The 20598-nt window shown below is 42.6% G+C and overlaps 3 protein-coding genes across 6 annotated transcripts in view; 1 reads left to right on the top strand and 2 right to left on the bottom strand.

Moving 5' to 3' along the window:
* The first annotated feature begins 912 nt into the window (after positions 1-912).
* Positions 913-6685, top strand: LOC101756703 (putative casein kinase II subunit beta-4). Of its 4 annotated transcripts, none has more exons than XM_022824454.1 (5): positions 913-1321; positions 2074-2292; positions 5456-5565; positions 5627-5807; positions 6189-6685. In XM_022824454.1, exons 1-5 carry the CDS (start codon positions 1132-1134, stop codon positions 6317-6319), a joined length of 831 nt encoding a protein of 276 aa, XP_022680189.1. In that variant the 5' UTR covers positions 913-1131; the 3' UTR covers positions 6320-6685. The 4 variants fall into 4 exon arrangements, with proteins under 4 accessions (XP_022680189.1, XP_004957774.1, XP_004957773.1 ...); XM_004957717.3 differs by having other exon boundaries at positions 914-1321; positions 5645-5807; XM_004957716.2 differs by having other exon boundaries at positions 914-1321; positions 5645-5810.
* A 1023-nt stretch (positions 6686-7708) lies between these two features.
* On the bottom strand, positions 7709-10541 carry LOC101756301 (ATP synthase subunit delta', mitochondrial). Its single transcript, XM_004957714.2, has 2 exons — positions 10168-10541; positions 7709-8379 (listed from the first exon to the last, which is right to left on the bottom strand). The coding sequence occupies exons 1-2, from the start codon at positions 10432-10434 to the stop codon at positions 8035-8037; spliced, it is 612 nt and encodes a 203-aa protein (XP_004957771.1). The 5' UTR covers positions 10435-10541; the 3' UTR covers positions 7709-8034.
* Positions 10542-11368: 827 nt separating this feature from the next.
* Positions 11369-20598, bottom strand: part of LOC101755895 (regulator of nonsense transcripts 1 homolog) — a 10387-nt gene continuing 1157 nt past the window's right edge. The window contains exons 2-29 of the mRNA XM_004957713.3: positions 19390-19641; positions 19134-19304; positions 18959-19009; positions 18779-18871; positions 18564-18659; positions 18422-18472; positions 18228-18346; positions 17545-17653; positions 17282-17404; positions 17116-17187; positions 16618-16689; positions 16470-16536; positions 16206-16348; positions 16043-16114; positions 15844-15972; positions 15094-15249; positions 14891-15004; positions 14691-14789; positions 14533-14610; positions 14073-14207; positions 13820-13894; positions 13620-13731; positions 13162-13535; positions 13027-13089; positions 12875-12946; positions 12596-12727; positions 12372-12491; positions 11369-12283 (exon numbers count right to left, since the gene is read on the bottom strand). Of these exons, the coding sequence (XP_004957770.1) occupies positions 12203-12283; positions 12372-12491; positions 12596-12727; positions 12875-12946; positions 13027-13089; positions 13162-13535; positions 13620-13731; positions 13820-13894; positions 14073-14207; positions 14533-14610; positions 14691-14789; positions 14891-15004; positions 15094-15249; positions 15844-15972; positions 16043-16114; positions 16206-16348; positions 16470-16536; positions 16618-16689; positions 17116-17187; positions 17282-17404; positions 17545-17653; positions 18228-18346; positions 18422-18472; positions 18564-18659; positions 18779-18871; positions 18959-19009; positions 19134-19304; positions 19390-19641 (3231 nt within the window). The 3' untranslated portion in view covers positions 11369-12202. The remainder of the gene's footprint in view (positions 12284-12371; positions 12492-12595; positions 12728-12874; positions 12947-13026; positions 13090-13161; positions 13536-13619; positions 13732-13819; positions 13895-14072; positions 14208-14532; positions 14611-14690; positions 14790-14890; positions 15005-15093; positions 15250-15843; positions 15973-16042; positions 16115-16205; positions 16349-16469; positions 16537-16617; positions 16690-17115; positions 17188-17281; positions 17405-17544; positions 17654-18227; positions 18347-18421; positions 18473-18563; positions 18660-18778; positions 18872-18958; positions 19010-19133; positions 19305-19389; positions 19642-20598) is intronic.

The raw sequence follows: 20598 nt of genomic DNA, 5'->3' as shown, positions 1-20598 counted from the left end.
TGCAGTGGAAAGAGAAAATAAAAGATAAATATAGCTCTACTATGGTTTCATGTTGCATCTGAACTCTACGTATTTGAAGTGGATATTTTTAAATCCTAGTTCTGGCAGAATTTTTATTATTAGTGTTATTACTGAATAAGCAACATATGATTATCTTCAACTTGCCTTTACCTTAAACTTGGTGGTAAGCTTTTAAAAGGAAAACGAGACTTTTTCTTGCTAATCCACACAAGCGAAAGGGAAAAGGAGGCGACTGCTGCTTTTTTTTTTCAGTTTTTGTATCAACGCACATGTACCATTCTCCTGTCTCCGAAAATTTTGAGCCATACGATTAGAACAGATATTCCATAGATTCTAAAGCTGGACTTCTCTTCGAGACTGAGATCGGCGTAAGCAGGGTCCTTGATCCGTCTAAATCAATATCCACCTGATGATTTAGTGATTCACCCGCGCGTATTTTCTTTTCTATTTTTGAGATTTAGAGCATATAAAAAAATAACATGTGCGATAAAAAAAACTATCCAATTGTTCCAAGAAGAAGACACTCGAGTCTCCAAAGTCCTTAAAAACAACCAAACTATTTTTCCTCCAATGATTTAGGTTGATGCTTGGCTAATCATCATCCCACCACTTAGCTCAGCTGAACCTGATGATGATTAATTAAACACGAGCAACCAAAGCTATAGTGTATCAAGCCAATTAATTGCCTAATCAATCAATGAACTTCCCTTTAAGTACACACGAAACTCTAATCCGCATTAAAGAAAAGAAACGCGTGTCCGGGCAAGTAAACAAAGATTACAGCAAATCAATGCCGGATTGGATTGCAACGGCGGATCGCATCACCTGTTTTCCAACAAAATATCTGGAGCTGTACGACATTCCCATCGTCACCAGCAGCTTTGATTCCGACCCCAAGCATTTTTGCATTCCCACCCGCCCCTCCCCTCAAAATTCGCAGCGTGTCCTCCTCGCGCTCGTGCTCCCCTCCTCCCCGCGCGCAAACCCTAACCCTACCCTCGCCTCGCCCCGTCCCGCGGCGTCGTGCCAATGGCTCGCCCCGTGTGAGAGAGAGAGAGAGGGAGGGAGACGGAGACCGCGGCGTGGGGAGGGGAGAGAGAGAGGGGAGAGATGTATAAGCAGGGGGGAGCGGGGTTGGACCGGAAGCGGATCAGCGACGCGCTCGACAAGCACCTCGAGAAGGCGGTCGCGTCGCCGTCCACGTCGAGGGGGTCGGCGGGCGGCGGCGGCGGGCGGGACCACCACCGCCTCGTCGTGCCGTCCTCCGCGTCGTCCATGCCCAAGGGCCGCTGCTCCGAAGGTGACGTCTCCCGCCTTTCCCCATTTCTGTTTCAGGTGCCGCGGCGTGGGCTCGTGGCGTGCCGCGAATCCGGCGCGACTGTTTGGTGTGCTCATGAGGCCGTGGCATCTGCGTTGTTTTTTTGGTGAAGTAGGATGCGGGTGCGGGAGGAGATTGGTTTAGGGATTGGGGTTGCGATCTGTTGACGCGTCTGCACATGGTTGCTTATAATCAAATTTGAGTGGGTGTGGCTGGTATTTTCTCTCTCCAGTTTTTGCCCTTAACGTGTGGGAATGGCACTGTGATCTCGGTGACAGGGTATTGTTTTAAGCAAATGTCGGGTTTCGAGTGTTTTCATGTGCTTTTCGGGTGAGCTCTTGATGTGCAAATTTTCTGTACTTGTGGATGTAATCAAGACGCAAAGCTCGGTTTGATTCAACTCAGACACTTTTGGTTTAACATATTGTTTGTTTAGAGCTTTACTGATATAAGTTGGGACAAAAGGAACTGTGTAGATTATGCTTTTTGAGTTGTTTTCTAGTGTTGTGTGATACAGACCATTTCTACCTAGCATTTATTCCTGTTGTCACAGTGTAGATCTTGTCAGTTATGTAAGTTCTGCTTGCTGTTGCTTTTTCTACCAGTTTAGCTTGAGTTTGTGATGGTTGTATTTATTGTTGTATCTGCATCATAATCCTTAAGAATCAATTGTTGTATCTGCATCATAATCCTTAAGAACACATGCATTGATACTTTCATCCTTAACATTCCAGGGGAGTCTGATTCTGATAGTGAAGCATCAGATGTTAGTGGCTCTGATGGAGAAGACACCTCATGGATTTCATGGTATTGCAATTTAAGAGGGAACGAATTCTTCTGCGAGGTTGACGACGACTACATACAAGACGACTTCAACCTTTGCGGCCTCAGCAGCCAAGTTCCTTATTATGATTATGCTCTCGATCTCATTTTAGACATCGAGTCATCTCATGGTAAGTATTCTACATAATTACTCATGCACGTTAAACCTTATGGTGGGTGTATGCGAGCCAAGCATACTCTGATGCTACATTTGAACATTGTAAAGGCTTTGTTAGGATTCAGAGTTCCATATTGGGCTTCTGCATTTCCTGGTCCCAATAGATATCATAGTACGTCTTACAAACAAAAAAAAGAAGGGTGAAAGAATAGCTTTAATAGTTTCATCCATTCCTAAAACTTTTCTAGTCAGTTAGATGTCTTAATCTAGACATACAAGATGTCGCAGAATGGCATCTTTACAACTAACAGTTAATCTAGTTTTTCAACGCATGTGTTGAGAGCACCAGCTTTGTTTATCCTGCATGAAATGTGTTACACCCAGCTCAATTTGGTCCATCATTGGGCTGGCGGTATTGGGTTAATCCTACATGGTTAGTTTGAGATTTGGAATTATTTTTCTAGACAGTTAGGTATTTTAATCTAGACATATAAGATGCTTCAGAATGCCATATTTACAACTAACAACTAATCACATTTCTTGCAAGCACTAGCTTTTTTTTTTTGCTGCATGGAATTAAAATGTGTTACACCCAGGCACCCAGCTCAATTTTGGTCCATTGTTGGGCTAGCAATAGTTGGTTTATCCCACATGGTTAGATTAACCATCAATGCAACTGGATCAACCGTCTGAAGAGTATCTGGTTGCAACAGATAGTGGGGCAACCCTATTGTTATATTATGTGATAATGTGGTCAGTGAAACTAGTGACCCATGTTTGTAGCATGCTGTGCGCTGCTGCATCTTTCTGCACTTTAGCATTTTGCGCTTGTGATATCTCTTTTACTACTTTTAGGGCATTAACATTGATTATTTATGACAAGTTTAGCAAATATATTCAAAACACTCCTTATCTATTTTTTTTCTACTATCTTCAAGAATTTTTGGAGGCCAAAGTTTCTGTTAGAGTGATTCTTTCAATTGAAACTGTGGCTGCTAGATGTCATGTGATTGATAATAATGATTGGAAATTTTATACTCGTATCAGAAATATATATAGTTTAGGACATCAATACTGTCTACAATGTGCAACTTTGGCTACCAATCTCTTTAAAAATATATTGTTTCAAATAAAAAAATTATGGGGGTGTTTGGTATCACTCCACTTCAGGAAAAATTGCTCCACTCCAACTCCAAAAAATTCGCAGCCAAACGCGTCTAGCTCCAGCAACTCCAGCTCCAGGAAAAAGGTGGAGCAGGGGGTCAGATCCACGTTTTTGGTGGAGCACCTCAAGGGGTGCTCCAAAAACTCCCTTCTCAGACCTCCTCGTGGAGTTGGTGGGTATTTACCCACCATTGCCATTGGTTACACATGCGTACCGGTTTGTTCTTTTTTTTCCCCTCCCACGATCTCTCCCCGATTCGCTTGGCATGAGCGCTGTCGCCGCTGCCCATCGCCTCCCCACGCCACCTGCCCTCCGGCCAAGCGCCGCAGCTGTCTGGCAGGAGGGGAGGCCGGCTTCGCCGCCGCCGGCACGGGTCTCTTGCTCTTCCTGACGCGGTAGAGCACCCAATACTCGTCCTCCTCCCCAGTGCTCCGCTGCTGCCCGGCGCCGGGGCCGCCCCGCGTGTAGAAGCAGAACTTGACACACCACGACGCCGAGGTCCGTCACGGACCGGCCGGCGCGGGTGGAGCTGTGCATCCAGGTGGCCTGCTGGTCCTCCGCTTCCTCCGCCTCGGCGCTCAGATTCACCTCCTCATGCTCCATTTGGGCAGAAGGTATCTCGATGTCCGCGATGGTGTGAGCTCGATTCATGTTGCAGAGAGCTCAATTCCGGCACTGGAAATCTCGATTTGCGTGATTGGAAGTTCGATTCTAGCATGGAGGAACTCAATCCGGTGCGGGAGCAACTTGATTGTGCTACCCAGGTTTGATTTATGTTGTTTCGCTAAGGTTTTGACAGTGGCGCTTGCTGCCGGCGTTTGTTTGTCCTACTGCTAGCGCTAAACTCAAGAAGGCTTTGTCCGGTTGACTTGTGCTGATAGGCTGCCGGAGGCGTTAGTGTTCCCTTGCCGGCGAAGCCTAGTTCGCGACGGTGTTGGTTGCGAGCCCCTAGTGTGCTGTGTCGACACGTTGCTGATGGCCGCTGGGTGACAGCGCGTCTTTACGGATGGCTGATGGGCTATGGGATCCGAAGTTTCGTTTGGAGTGGATGGCCGGTGGCGACTCCCCGCAGGTGGACGTCCGACGGCGAGCCCCTACGCATCCTAACTGCGCCGCCGTGGCCTGCAGGGCCACGCCCCTCTCGCGCCATGTCCGCGTCGGGGCTGTAGGCTGCTCGGCCGCGGGTCGCGCTGCCGCCGCACGATGCGCCAAGCTGCGCTGCTGCTGCTGGCCGGGATGCGCCGCTGCCGCATGCTGCGCGGAACCCTGCCGGCGGCTGCTGCCGCCGCATGCCATTGGACGGCCTGCACCAATCCGCGACGGAGTAGTGTCCTGCAGCTGTGAAGTTGGTCGATGTTGGTAATTTCTCGAGAGAGGAGGAGAGAAATAAAAGGAGACTGACACACGGGTCCCATTTTCTCTGGAGCTGGATCCGTGCTTCTTGCCAAACACGTGGACAACTCCAATATTTTTCTGGAGTTGGAGTGGAGTGGAGCTAAAAAATTTGGAGTGAAGTGCTGCCAAACACCCCCTATATATTATGAATTTGATTTTCATGAATCCAGTAGCATCAACCTTATGTTGCAAGACTATTTGGATTTCTAGATATTGATGGTCAAAGTTAAAAAGGTTTTACTTGGGACAAACCTAAAACTACTATGTTTGTGATAGGAGGGAGTATCTAAACTTGATCGTCTGGTGAAGTTTGTTCTAAGTATCCCACTTTGAATACTTGTTTTCTGTATACAAAGTGTTTGGATAAGTTGGCAGTGAAATTAGCAATCACATGCCCAAATCGTGGCATAAGATAGATCTTTTACTATTATTACTGCTAATATTTTACCTTTTTATGTATTAAATTTTTATTTACTCTTGTCGGGTTTCATCTCTAGCTCTATCCCAACTTGCTTGGTTCAAAAGACTTTTGTTGTTGTTGTTGTTGTTGTTGTTGTTGTATCCCTTGGTTCTACCTATCATTTGGTTGATGTTTTTCAGTTATGTATTTGTGCAGGTGATATGTTCACTGAGGAACAAAATGAGCTGGTAGAATCAGCTGCAGAGATGTTGTATGGGCTGATTCATGCACGATACATTCTGACCAGCAAAGGACTGGCTGCAATGGTACATGTTCTGCTCTAACTGATGTATTTATTCTTTGATTGATGGGATTTTTATTTATTAGGGTTGCTTGTTTGGGCAGCTGGAGAAATATAAGAACTATGACTTTGGGCGGTGCCCACGTGTTTACTGCTGTGGTCAGCCATGCCTACCGGTTGGACAATCAGATATCCATCGGTCTAGTACTGTGAAGATATACTGCCCCAAGTGTGAAGACATCTACTACCCACGGTCCAAGTACCAAGGCAGTATCCTAACCATTCTCTTATTAGACTATCTTATTAATGCGTGTGTTTGTTGCCCTCCAAAAAAATGTGTGTCAAACTCCAACCTCTTCGTGAGAACCCAAACCAAAGGCCATTTTGTACTAAATCTGACACTAAGAATGGGCTGCAAATGTTCCCATATGCACCAACGCCCATTCACCCACAGCTCTATGTCCAAACACCATTAAACAGTAAAACTGTCCACACCGTCATCAGCAATCGCTATGTTTTTTCAACTCTGATAGATCAAAATTGTTTAGTACATTGGGGTCTGCTAACTCGCTTCTGTGCTATTGTGGCTCCAAAGTTGCAGAATATTGCCATTTTGTTATATTCTGCTATTTTCTTAACCTTGTTCAGACATTGATGGTGCATACTTTGGGACGACATTCCCCCATCTGTTCCTGATGACGTACGAGCACCTCAAGCCCCAGAAGCCCTCACAGCGCTATGTTCCTCGCGTCTTCGGCTTCAAGCTCCACAAGCCATGAAACCTTGTGTATCAGGCTATTAAAGCTCCACAAAGACGCAGCATGACGCCGGGGGGAGGCGGGAGTTTTGCAAGGTCTAGAGACCCTTGAAGACATATATAAGAGCACCATTGGCAGATCAGCGGATCGGTAAATACTATCTTGCTGCCTCACTCTTGTACCTAGGCTGGCACGCCTATCCAACATTTGAATGTAGCTCTAAGGACATCCAATGTTGTTGTAACCTAACTGCAGTTGTTCTTTGATTAGTAAACCAAGACCTCCTATGATTATGGGCGCTATTTGGGGCCTCGCGCTGGAAATCGTTATCTAGTTCAAGCTACTATTACCTGTTTGGTTCTCATAAGATAGTCTGAGTTGGTATTTTACGAACTTCACCTGAGTTGTGAAGGGTGCACCATTTTCTTTTGCTGGTCTCTTATTCGTTGGCTAACTAAGGCTGGAGTCTTTTTTGGTTAGCCATGCTTGATTGAGCTTGGCGTCTGTTTGGCCCACAGCCACATCAGTGGCAAGGTTTGGTTACTACACTGTCCCAAATTATACACTATCCTAAATTATAGGTTGTTTTTAGTTTTTTTTTAAATTTATAGATTTTGTTACGTATTTAGATATACCTTATGTCTACGCATAATAATATCTATGAATCTAGGAAATCAAAAATGACCTATAATTTGGGATAGATGGTAATTTGGGATAGATGGAGTACTACACAAATAGGGTAAGGTCATTTGTTTAGATATGCCCTATGTCTATACATAATAATATTTATGAATTTAGAAAAGTTAAAACGATTTATAATTTAGTCATTTGTTTAGATACGCCTTTTTTTTGTTGGGAGGAATCAGATATGCAAATATTTACAAATCTACAAAAGTTAAAGTGACGAGGGAGTACCACGCAAACAGGGTGGTCATTTGTTTGGCGTCTGTGATGATTAAAATTTAAGCAAGGTGCCAAGGTGTGACTGTCGGAATGTGCTCTAACGAACACGAGTGTTTGGTTGCAGGCGTGGCAAGACTTATAAATAAAAAATTACAAAAGAAACAAGAAATTATAATCCAAAGCAGGCCTAAGCATTTCTCAAGCCCGGCCTCAATTACAACGTACTCCGGGGGAGAAAGCTCGATTATTTGCAGCGCGGGCCGACGTTGCGGTCTGTGATGTGATAGTTGGCGTAACTAGGCCTGATATTTTCATTGGCTATTTGTATTTTTTAACATGCCAATTAAAAACTAGTCGTGCATTGAATTTGCAACTGTAACAAGTTGGAGATTTGTAGTCTTGACATCGGACAATCTTACCGCACCACACAACAAGCAATTTGGTGTGCTGATTTTGCAGAACATTGAAAATCCGAAATTTTACTCAACCAGAACCAAAGCACCACAATTCACAGGAAGCAACCGAACCGTAGTTTATATTGCTCTTAAAAGTAAACATAGTAATATTTGACATTTTACTGGAGCTACGGAATGGCAGTATGGCACATCTATTTCTTCTGATTCAAGGCCCAACTCAATGAAAATTGAAACAATCACCAGGTCTTGAGCTCAGAGGAAAAATATTCACCAGTACAAAAACAAATCCATGCAGGATTCAAGTAAAAAGAAGAAACAGAAGTCCATGTTTTAGATGGAGTATAATTTATTTAAGAATCATTCCCTCCATCCCACGTCCATGAGTTTGCAAACTTCCAACTCACATTCTGTCATCAATTAACCAGTCAATGCAGCATTGAGTGCACTGTGGACATCGACTCCGATCTGAGCCTCAGCCTTCTCCAAGTCAGTTGAGGCTGACCCAAGCTTGGCAGTGAATTCAGAGAGACCCTTCTGGACCAAGGCTGGGTCGATCTGATCCACAGGGACAGCCTCAACGGCTACAATGTCAGCTATGGAGTTTGCATGGACGAATGCAAACCCACTGCTCACAAAGTACTTGGTCACATCGTTCCCCTCATGTACCGAGAGAACACCAGGCTTGAGCTCAGCGATTGTGGCAACATGGCCTGGCAAAACACCCATCTGACCAGTTGTAGCTGGTACAATCACCATGTCAACCTGAAAACAAGTGATAACAGAGCCACGTCAATGTAATGCAACCAGAGAGAAAATCAGAAAACAGTTGTCAGATAAGTTACACCGATGGGAAATGGCACCTTAGCCATATTATAACGACACAAGAAAGCAATGTAAACCAGAAACCAATTCGTCATTAGACAAATAGTAATGGCAAAACATGACGGTAGAGAACAAATCCTGAAATCTATACACCAAACATCATAATGTAGTGAGTTACATTTTGGCAGAGGTTTACATGACACATGACGCAAATAAGCAGTGCAAAATGATCTTGACGCAAAAATTTCCCTGTGGATTCAGCTTAAACAAACCCTTGGATTATACTTGGATCACCCTTCTGGACAATAAGTTCACAAATAACCACAAGAAGCAGTTTGAGGAGACTGTATCATAAAGCATGATACTTAGAGCAAGTAGTTGGTGGCATATCATGGTAAATACATAAGAATAGATGAAAGGACAAAGTGATTGATACCAGCAAGCTACCTTTACTGATAAGAAACTACATTGAACAAATTAAACCACTACTTGGTCTATTCTCAACAAGAACAAGAACCATGAGGCAAAGCCATTGAGGGCAGCAAGCTACATTTATTTACTTGGTCTATTCATGACAAGAACAAACAACTATTCATGCCACAAGACCAGACTAAGAGAGTTTTGTGGCATGGACCTTCAAAATGATGAACTTCTCAATCCGGGTAACTAAACCAAAGATATTGACATCAAATACTAAATGTTGTCAAAGTGGTAACCTTGTTCAAGATACAAAAGCACCACAAGACACGCACAGTTACATGATAAGGATTGGTCTAAATCTAGGTCACTTGCCCTTGATTCACCGTTTCAATTAAATAAGATTTGTCCTCTCCACAAATAACCAAACATGAAACAGCAGGCATAACACTGTAGAGACCAGTATAACAAAAAAAAGGAGCAGAACACATAATAGGATTACAGTCAATGCATCAAGCTAGTTATAAATAAAACTTTAACTATACAGACACTATGATTAGGTAGTGACACGGTGAAAGAAAACTACGCAAGGTACCCCAAATGAGGAGAGACAAAATCATCAGTCACAGGAAACAAAAAGAAGAAATTGTATAAAAGGAAGCTAATCAGGCAGGGATATGTATTTTGGCGGCTTAAAAATGTTCAATAAGGATGCTCTAATATTGCAGCAACTCACGTACATCCACTAAACAGCAAAATAATCGAAACCATTATCAGAAAAAACTACTTGCAAGCAGAGAAGTCAAATGCTGTAACTTCTACTCATCAGTTAAGTGACCAAAGCCAACCAACACCATTTATCCGGAGGCCTACACCACATTGACCAATCCAAGAATGTCAGTTCAACCTGCCAGTGGCAGCCGAACAATACTGCTGATAACGATAACGAAATACCTGATTATTTTCTAACAACCACTCTCAATGAGAACTCCAGTAGGATCATGTGAACATTGATCGCATCACAGACATTTGACCTCAACGAAAACGCCAGCTAAAACTAAAAGCACTCATCGTACCACCTCACATCGAACCCACAGCCGCTAACCAAAACACGACGACCCAGACGGAGGTTCACATCACCCCGTGTGAACCAGATCAAGGCGGGGGCATGTCTCCTCAAAATATCGCCCCCGTAGGCCAGACTGACCCCCAGATCTTGCAGACCAGAAACCCTAGAAACGCGCGAAGCCCCGAACACACAGATCTGGGACCAGAAATGGCGGATGGGCGGGGGGCGGCGGATGGGTATACCTCCTTGTTGGCGATCTCGGACTTGTAGGGGAGGACGAAGTTGACGGTGAGCTTGGTGGGGATGGTGGCCGGCGTGGGCGGGCGCGGCTGCATCAGGGACATGGGCGTCGAGGGGGGCTCGATGTTGGGAGCGACCTTCTTCCACGCCTCCACGAACGTGGAGTCCTCGGCGGCCGCCGCGGGCACCTCCGCCGTGGCGAGCGCCCGGCGGGCGGTGGGCGCCACGGCGGCGCGGGAGACGAGACGGCGGGCGGCGTGGCGCAGCATTTTTCTCTCTCTCTACCCCTCTCTTTTTCCTCTCTCTCTCTCTCCTCGCCTCGCGTCGTTGCCCTCGAGGATTCGACGGATGCGGCCGCGGGGACTGGGTGCTAGGGAAGCTGGGTGCGGGCGATTTGGAGAGAGTGAGGAGGGGTGGTGGGGTGGGAGAGCTGCTATTGGGCTGGGCTGCTCTGCTCGTGCTCGACGGCTCGACCCCCCAGATGAATTCGGATTTGGACTGGGCTGAGCTCGGTGCTCAGATTGAGACTTTCTTTTTTATGTAATAACCTCTTTCTTTTCAACATTTTGCGCCATTATCAGGTGATTTTGTACATCTATCGATGCTATCCTGGGGACAATTTACGTGACAAACCCATTATCTTTCTCAAATAGTATAATATTTTGCGAGATGATCTATAGAAACAACACGATACAAATGGCTCCTCGCTGGGATAAAAGGGAGAGCTAAACTAGTTGAGGTATAAAAACCATCTTTAAGTACAAAACATGGCCTATACATGGACATGTAAAGCATCAGAACCGTTATCCCCATGACCTTTTTAGATGAGGCCGCTTTATCACTAGGTTTCGCTACGTTCAATTTTGAAACAGTCCCTGCAGGTTTATGCACATCTCTTCACTACAAACTATCTGGGTAATCCGTTGCACATCTCCACACGTTCAAATATCAAACAATCCCTACAGGTTTAAAACGCGCATCTTTACTCCAAACTATCTTGATAAGGTCTCAAAAAATCTTGATAAACCATTATAACATGGGCCATTTGCATAGAGGATTGTTGCCCTACTCTGGTGCCCTCTTTATTTCCACTTCACATCATTGCAAATACTGCTCCCAGACCATTATTCCTACTATGCTTGGCTTACATAGAAATCCAGCAGAGTTGCCATTTCCCCAATCCAATTTGAATAGCCCAACACCTATAAAACACACATTTTATTCCAGAATTGGCCTCTCAAAAAATAGCCACTTGCTTAAAGATACAGGAACAAATATCAAATGCAACAAGGCATGATCAAGGAATTTCTCAGAGCTATCCAAATTATAGAAGTAAACCCCAGATCAATCCATCTGTCCCACACAAGATAAGGCGATCAAAGAAAGTTTACACAAAATACTCCCAATTCCCAATCATCACAAACTCTACTTTCGCCAAGATCACCTGATCATTTCTGTGGCATAAACATCAAAACTATATCGAATGCATACATAATGTAAAGGTAAAAATATCTTGGCCATGTGCAATATCCGAAAGGGTTGGCCACCCCACCTATAGCACCTCTATACAAAGCCACTCTGCAGGCGCCTTCGTGGTACCATGGAGGCATGCAACTGCTGCACCCTGACTTTTGATGGCAGCAAACCCTGGAATATTCACATCATACCACTATAGGCCCTGATTGCCTTTCTATACAGGTGAGGGATGAGGCTAGCACCATCAACCTCTCTCGATGCACAATGACACCTCTTGTTGTCAAATCGCGTAGTGACCTACAACGATCAAGTATGAGATACGCTGCAATCCTTGTGCTCATCAGCACTGGCCGTTGATCAATAGCCATAGCCATCTTGTACAAGCCTGCCCCGACAAATATCCAACACATAGCGTGTCATGATATGCTTGTTCTTGTTGCTTGCATCTGATGTCTATGCACCATCAATTCCGTAGTGCAGAAGGGGGCACAACCTGTGGGCCAAAGATGAAACCCACAAAACTTCCAAAATGCGGCTTCAGCCAATCACAAGCTTTCACTATCACTGCGGAGGAGGTTGAAGAGACTGTGGTTGGGTGTTATAATGGGCATAGGATTGAGAGTATAGGGGGTTCATCATGCTCTGCAAAAACGCAATACTAGTTATGTCTGCTACAACTTCTCAGGTCAGTGAAGGAAACAATCTATGCAGATATAGGAAGACAAACCACCTGTGACTGGAGGGGGCCAGCAGAAGCCATTCCGTAATGCATCTGAGATGACTCATCTTGAGAGGGATCATTATATCCCGCTTGTGTAAACATTCCATGAGATCCATGGGCCATGTGATCCTGGATCATATCAAGAGGCTTAGGAGCATACATGTGCAAGGGACATGCTTAAAAAGAAAAGGTTACTCAACATAATGGTTATGAACTCATATCAAGGAACAGACCTGAGATACAATGTCATTGGTTGTACCAATATGGGAGTATCCTGGATGTGCATTTTGGTTCATATAATTTCCAGTGTATCCAGATTGGGGTGCTTGAGTAAACTCAACACCATAACCACCACCTTGAGAAGCCTGCAAATGGAAACTTTTATAAGCCCAAAAAAGAGCTAAACTTCATAACAATTACATAACTGGTTATTTAAATTTCCCAAAGCCATTCAGGAGACGTATATGAATACAGAAATGATAAAAATTGCATGTGATGACAAGTATATAAACCTGGGTAGAGAAATCTGCAATGTTGTATGGCACATGAGATCCTTGGCTCTTGAAATCATCTCCGAAGAAGTCCTAGCAAACCAACAAATAAGTATTGCGTCAACAGAGAGGATAATAAGATAGTAATGTCAGGCATCATTTATTGCCAGTACCTGAGACATGCCACCAATGGAAAAACCATCACGGAATGTTTGACTGAGTCCTTGGACAGGCATCTAAGTTTAAAAGGAAAATATTACTATGTGACTGCTATTATTTCCAGTATTATACAATAGAAACAAGCAAACCTGTGTCATTAATCCAGTTTGGGACATTTGGGCTCCACCAGAAGGCTGACTGCTAGGATTCTCCAAGCCAGCATAGTTAAAATTTGACCCCATGCCACCCATAGCCTGCTGAGAGTTCTGTTGATGAGCAAGATGACCACCAATAGGACCACCCGTGTTGGAACGAGGTGCCCCAAAATTTCTACTTCCAGGTTGAGGCACCGGCGGAACAGCTCCAATGGGCCCATGCAATCCCCGGGTTGGAATTGCATATGGTTGAGAATGTGGAGCCCCAGGAAATGGAGGAAAAGGCATACGAGGTACAGCATAGCCTGCCGGGTGCACACCAGGCTTATGAACTCCATTTGGTGGGCCATAAGGAACAAATGATTGTCCTGAAGAAGGGGGAGGGTTGTCAGAGGTTGAAAGGTAACTTTTTATGGAAAAAAAAACAACATGAATGTATAAACTGTACATACCTTTCCCCCTACCACTTCTCTTATCTCCTGCTGGGCTGGCCCCAGCCCCAAAGTTGGCTCCCTGCATAACACCTTGACCACCGCCCAGGAACAACCTCCGCTCATTATAGATCTATAGTTACCAAAATAGCATTGGTGAGAGAGGAAAACAAACATGTCAGGATGCATCACAGCAGTAATCTGGGGGAAAAAAGGTTCACCTTTTTTGGCTTCTGAAATTGCACCATACTCTGCTTTAAGTTGTTTAAAGGTCCTTCTACCAAACACTCATGCTCCTAAATACACAAAAAATGTGTGTGAAGCTCAAAACAACACAATGTAACATAGTTGATAAAGTTACTCATCATACTGTTCACATATCCCAAGTGTTAATAAATTGCCACACTTCACAGGCAAAAGAAACAACACCAACCATCCTAAATCAGCATCCAAATGTAGGAAAGGAAAGCTTACCTTGTAATGCGTCAACAAGCTATTCCAAAGGAGCTGTTTGCTCAATACTTTTGGATTACCAAGAATAACTATGCCATACCGTGCACGAGTTAGCGCAACATTTAACCTGCGTGGATCGTTGAGAAACCCAATTCCCTGAGAGCATAAAGAAGGCGTCAGTTTACATGGCCGTGCTACAAAACAGTTTGCTCCCTAAGCACAAACAGGTAAGCTAGCATGGAAGTAATTAAACAATGCAAATGTAATGCATGCCGCAATAAATAAATGAGCTGAGTGTCCAGGAATACTCCACATTAACAGACTTAATGGCATGGCTTGAAGTATCTACTCACATAAACAAATCACAAATATCTTATACAGTTACAGTAAACAAAACACAAATAGCTGCATAATGAACATTGGCTAGTTAAATTGTGCAAACCATAGTAGTCTACATAATTAAAAAAAAGGACAAACATACCTGGTGCTCATTGCTTCTAACACAGGACAGAATAATGTAGTCTTTCTCTCTTCCCTGAAATGAGTCTACACTCGCTACCTGAAAGAGGTACTAGACTTGAGAAAAGCAAACTTCTATGAGGGATTAATATTTACTTTTTGACATGCTATATCACCAACCTCGATTTCCTTGTAAAGTTGTTGGCGAAGAGAGCCATTCCTTGACATATAATTTACAATGTATGCCCTTTGTCCTTCATAAGGTGTGATAACTCCAATCTGTGTGTTCAGCGACAGCAATACATGATGAGTACACGCTGTGTCAGGGATTTTGTGATGTTCCCCATAAGCTAAGGAATATTCTGGTCATAACATGATACCTGGCTTGGTACAACACCACTTCTTAAAAATGTTGTTACAATTTTTTCAACATTTGCAGCTTCGGTTCTATTGAGGTATGATGTCCCACTAGCACTGATCTCTTCTTGTCCCATCTGCAGAAAATTGGTATAAACATACATCCAAAATTGGAAGAGCTTTTGTGTGTGAAACATGACAGTTCAAAGATTGTCCAAGAAGCTACCTGCACATAGAAGAACATAGGCCGATTTGGAACAGGCCAAGGAAAATCAATTCCAGATGATTGCCTCTCATTAACAGTAACTCCATTTTGCAGTGTGCCTTCATAGAAGCAGTTGGACGGAAATTCTGAGAGGCAAGGATGCATTCTATACTGGACCTGTAAATCAGAGATGATTAAGTTAGAATTATCGTGGATGGTTTAGAGTAGCTGTCTTCTAAACTAATCACTGCAATGCCGCTGCTTCAAATTGGCATAACTTAATAAATTGATAACAGCAAAAGTCAGACATGGACGTCATCTCTATACATCCATTTCCACTGTATTTGATTAGGTTATGGTTGAAACAGCCATAGAAACAGTAAACAGGTTTCTTTCAGAAAATTGTCTTGTTTTCTTTAGCATCAGATATTTACTTTTATCCTAAAATTTATAATCCCTCTGTTTTTGAACTAATCCTAAACATCATATATTCAAAAACAAAGGGAGTACAAGTGCTTGGGGGCCTAACACAGCATTGCAACAACATGGATATGTTCTATATAAAAATCTAACACAAAAACTATAAAAAAACAGACCAAGTTTCATGAGTAACCATCTCTAAAGAAAACTGGACGTGAGAGAACTAAAAATTAAGGCACCAAAAAGATCGTAGCCTTCATATAGTACTAACATTGAGAGATGAAGCTGGGAGAGAATAATTATCACCAAGGTAGCACTTTTGAGACATAACACAACAGAGGCAAGTATTACCTGTAGCCTGAATGGTTTCACTCCCAGGATAACAAGGCGTTCAAACAGAGACTGCGCTAGACCTGCACGAGCTGCTTTTTTGCACATGATGACTGGACCCAGTTGGCAATGATCTCCGACAAGAACAACCTAAATGAATTGTAAGAGTATAAATACAGGATAAAAATTAAACCCTTGTTCAGTAAATTATTGTTGTTACCTGCTTGACACCAAGCACCAAAGGAATAAGGCATTCAGGCTCTGTTGCCTGTGTGGACTCGTCAATAAGAACCTGAGAATAAAATTCACCATTGCCTCAGGATATATTACAGAACAGCCATCTATGGTAACCTTAAGACAGCTACAGGTATATAAATCGTTACTTGTCGGAAACGGAAGTTTGAAAGACGGGGATCTCCAGCACCGACACAGGTGCAACAAATGACATCAGCACTCTGAAGTATCTCTCTTTCAGTGGCACGTTTTAGTGACTTGTACTTCTTCTCATCACTGCTAGACAATTCACCTGCAAAAGCATAATATGCATTTAAGAATACTCATTCAATAATTTCTGCTGCTCTGGGCACATTGCATCCCTCAAAAAAGGATCGATTGTGGCACACTAGCATCACAACATGAATAAATACCTTGCTCATCTTTCAGTTGCTGTAGCTTGTGCAATTCACTCTTTTCAGATGTATCAAGGTGCTTAACCTGCAAGGTTTAACAGATGCATCAGTGGAATATATAAGACAAATTTTCATCGAAGCAACCAGATATAAATCAAGGATGTACCTGATAATGAAGTGTAAGATGCTCAACAGGAGATGAAACAGCTTCTCGAGATTTTGCACACAACCTAACAACCTGTAGCCCAAAATCACAATTAATAACAGATCACAAAATACAGCATCAATATCAGGACAACAGCCTTAACAAAAGCTGGAGACTCAAAATGTGAGTGGGGTGGGTGGATTAAAGGATTTTGTTGTTTATAATCATGCTATGATCTTTCAAAAGTTATTAGCTAAACATCATATCAAATAAGCTTAAAAAACTATACATATATTGCTTGTAACAGGTTAGCTGGTGTTAGTACTGCATCCAAATGTACAAATCATGATCACGTAATCATCCAAACATCAATGGCATATTTAACAAAATAGCAATGGCATACTCAGCAGGAAGCAGAGAGGAAAAATGAAGCCAAATGGGAAATTGTCGAAAGCTCAAATTACAAGCAGCGTGCAGCCCTATGGGCATGTTGTAGATTTCAAGCAGGCTTCAATGTACCTTAAGACCAGTTGAGCTTATCTTCTCCGCCAGTTGATCAACAGCAACATTACTTGGTGCACATACAAGAACCTAAGATTGGGAGAGAGAGAAAGGGTCAGAGAGGTCAAACAGTTCTCCATAAATATATCAGCGTAGCAAATAACAGACTCTTAGTGTCTTATACCTGTCCTTGACCTTGTTTTGCCATGTGATACACAATTGCAGCAGATGTGACAGTTTTTCCAGTGCCAGGTGGTCCTTGAATCAAACTAACTGGCTTCTGGAGGACACTTTTAACTGCTAAAACCTGAAACACACCAAGAAATTCAGAAGGCAACATCACATCAAATAACTAATAATAATAAATGGATCATAACAGCAGAATGCTACTAGACACATATCTTATGCACGTTTGCGAAAAAATAGTAGTAGGCACATATGATGTACCTGGGAAGCATTTAGCTCTGGAAGTCCTGGTGCACCAAAGCGTCTTGGTAGGGTATTACGTATTATTTGATGCTCAACTTCATGTCCCAAAAGATGATGGTATATGTATCTGTGTGACAGAACAGATGCATGTAAAACTTTGCTAGTGATATGGCTGTGACAAACACCTTGGAAGAATGGTTTATACAAGAAAGAACTCAAATACAAAATTACTACTAACTACTAAGAGTGAAATGCACAGGTGGTCCTTGTCATGGAGGTGTCATCCAGGTCCATGAAATTGGAAACTGCAGACAAGGGCCCATAAACTTGTTAAAATTTGTCATCTAAGTCCAAAGCGCCCAAAATACCCCCATCATTTTGACTTGTCAATATGAGATCTCCACATTGACATGCCACATCAGCAACTGTATTTTCAAAGTCCATGGACCTGACTCCATTACAAGTTTAAGGACCGCTCGCACATTTCACTCTACTAAGAATATTCTGCAAAATGAATATATCAGGTAGTGTAGATAAGATCAGACACAATCAAATGGTTCATTGACTAGCTAAAAAATCATTTGAAGTGCTTTTTGGATTTAATAAGGCCATTTTCAATCTAAGAGCCTTGTTGCTAATTCAACTATAACATGTCAACAGCACAACTTAATCCTGCCCACAAGGCCACACATTGAACTCACCCACTGACACTTGTCTCGTCCACGGCAAAAGTTTTCATCGCTCCTTGCATTCTATCAAAGCTAGTACTCTTCCAAACAAAATCCACACTGAATCCAACGCTTAGTTCAGTGGGTACCCCCTGAAATCCAGAGAAAGAAATACAATACTCTGAGCGGATGCTAAAAAGAAATAAGAAAAAAGTACCTCCTCATACCTGACTAGCACGAAGCTCAAGTGCCACCTCCTCTTGTGCAGTGAGCTTAATCTGAAAGAACAATGTCCTTAGCATGGGCATAAAGGTCAAATTAACCCAATCAAGACTATCGAACAATTATAAATGTCTCTAATACACATACCACATGCCCCACAGACTGCCATGTGGGATGTGAGCTATCACCAGGATATCTCAAGCGCAGCTCATCTCCAGGCACAAGCCTCAACTCATTATCTTCCTAAAATACATAATTGATTTCCCATGTTATGCAAAGAATGCACGATACAGAACCAACATAGTCTATGACAAATAAAGGTGTAAATACACTGATCCAATTATTTCAGTTCTTAAACAAACCTTTGGAAAGACAAAGTAAGCTACACGCTTCTTGTTCAGCCCAATATCCCACCGAACAGTTACATTATCCTTGCTCTGCGACTCTTTCATCATCTACAGCAACAGAAAACAATAATGCAATTGAGTTCTGTGATAGAAAAAGAGAGAGAGAAACATGAGATCATAACCACAACGCAGTACCTTATCATAATCAGCCTCGAGTTTTATCAGCGGAGCAAAAACATTTTGATACTGGTGAAAAAAGAGTAAGGATTAGAATGATAGGCAAACAAATGAGCTCTGAACGATTGGGAGTAGTAAAAGGTAATCTCAAGAAATACAAATGCAGAGATTTATAGCTTTATAAAGTTCTAACCTGGTAAGCATCTTCATACTTCAAAACCACTGACTGAGGTTCATCATCTACACCAGGCTTTTCAAGATCTTCAAGGGAGGCATCAGGATTTGTCTTCCAGAGCTCTTCCACTTTGTTAATTTGCTGAGCACTAATTTGACGAGCTCTTAGCTGCTCCTGTTCTGAGGGTACCTGGAAAGAAGTAAATTGCTCGATCATCAGAAAGTTACTAGCTAGTCAAGCACATAGGCGTGAAAGCATCATGACAAACACTTGCCTTTACAAGCCATGACAAGAAACACCTGTCATCAATAAGAGGACACCACTGACTGAGATCCCAATTCATATCCTTCAATGCATTAACACTCAAACATGGCTCTCTGCACAAAAGAACAACAACGTTCTCCGACTTTGCTGAGATAAACCCAAGAAGAAATACATTTCTACAGCCACAGTTATAGCATTCAAGAATTGTTTCTCCCAAAGGGCTATCCTTGTGAAGGCACACTTCCTTATGCTTTGCCCTGACCTGCAAACAACAAATGTATGATTATGACCATCTACAAAGCAATAGTTTCGCATAAATAGGTGAAAGCAGATGGATTCTGGCGCAAACCAAAAAAAATAGTGCTTCAGCATGAGTGATCTAACCTACACCCAATATATTTATTTTGTATGCAAAGCTGACAGTCTTGTTATTTGCCCACCCCATTCTCTCTCCATCCTTCTTTTCACTTGTAAATGACCCTTTGGCTTAGCTTTAGGAGTAAGCATTTGTGTGTTCACTAGCACCAGTTCTTTATTTGCTTAGACAAGCATAGTTAACGGTTTGCTTAGACAAGCATCATAGCACACAGCAGGGATCGATGCCTGAACACCAAAAGTGTGTCAACACTACAGTGTGGGTGGCCTTAACAAATCTATTTTAACTACATAGCCTTCCAATAAGCCAACAACGTTCCAAGGTAACAAATTGTTTGAGCTGAACTGTCACAATATGAATACTGGTTGTAAACAATTTTTTAGAACAAAAGATACCGTGTACCCCTGTTGACATCAAATACATCCTACTCATATACAATTTGACATGGTCTTCCCTGAAAATACAATTAAACCGCTTTTCATAGCAAACCATATGAATGATGGTATCAGTAATCCACTTGAAAGCGACTGAACGATTGAACCACCGGCTAACATGAACCACATTTGCCACAATATGTAGCAACTATTACAATCACAAAAAAAGCAAATTTTAATTGAGCACAACAAAAGTTTAAACCAAATACGCACATCTAGCAATATTATTTTCATTCCCACGGCAACATTTCCCATAGATATAACCGCTAATGCAATACTTCAAACTGGGTTATTCAACATCAAAATTCAAAATAGAATTAACATGATCTGACTCAAAGTTGTTTTACCTACAACTATTTCACCAGAAAGTATTCCTAGTCTACTGCAATATCAATCCAGGATGAACAGT

Source organism: Setaria italica, chromosome II (assembly GCF_000263155.2).
Source record: "Setaria italica strain Yugu1 chromosome II, Setaria_italica_v2.0, whole genome shotgun sequence".
NCBI classification, from domain to species: Eukaryota; Viridiplantae; Streptophyta; class Magnoliopsida; order Poales; family Poaceae; genus Setaria; species Setaria italica.
This window is presented reverse-complemented; position numbering and strand designations above follow the sequence as displayed.

Bases quoted from the DNA above. Each gene is read 5' to 3' on its own strand.
- LOC101756703 (XM_022824453.1), top strand. From the start codon at position 1,132: ATGTATAAGCAGGGGGGAGCGGGGTTGGACCGGAAGCGGATCAGCGAC. The intron at 2,293-5,455 runs GTAAGTATTCTA...GTATTTGTGCAG, and splicing joins AGACATCGAGTCATCTCATG to GTGATATGTTCACTGAGGAA. The intron at 5,811-6,188 runs GTATCCTAACCA...AACCTTGTTCAG, and splicing joins ACGGTCCAAGTACCAAGGCA to ACATTGATGGTGCATACTTT.
- LOC101756301 (XM_004957714.2), bottom strand. From the start codon at position 10,434: ATGCTGCGCCACGCCGCCCGCCGTCTCGTCTCCCGCGCCGCCGTGGCG. The intron at 8,380-10,167 runs GTATACCCATCC...ACTTGTTTTCAG, and splicing joins CCGAGATCGCCAACAAGGAG to GTTGACATGGTGATTGTACC.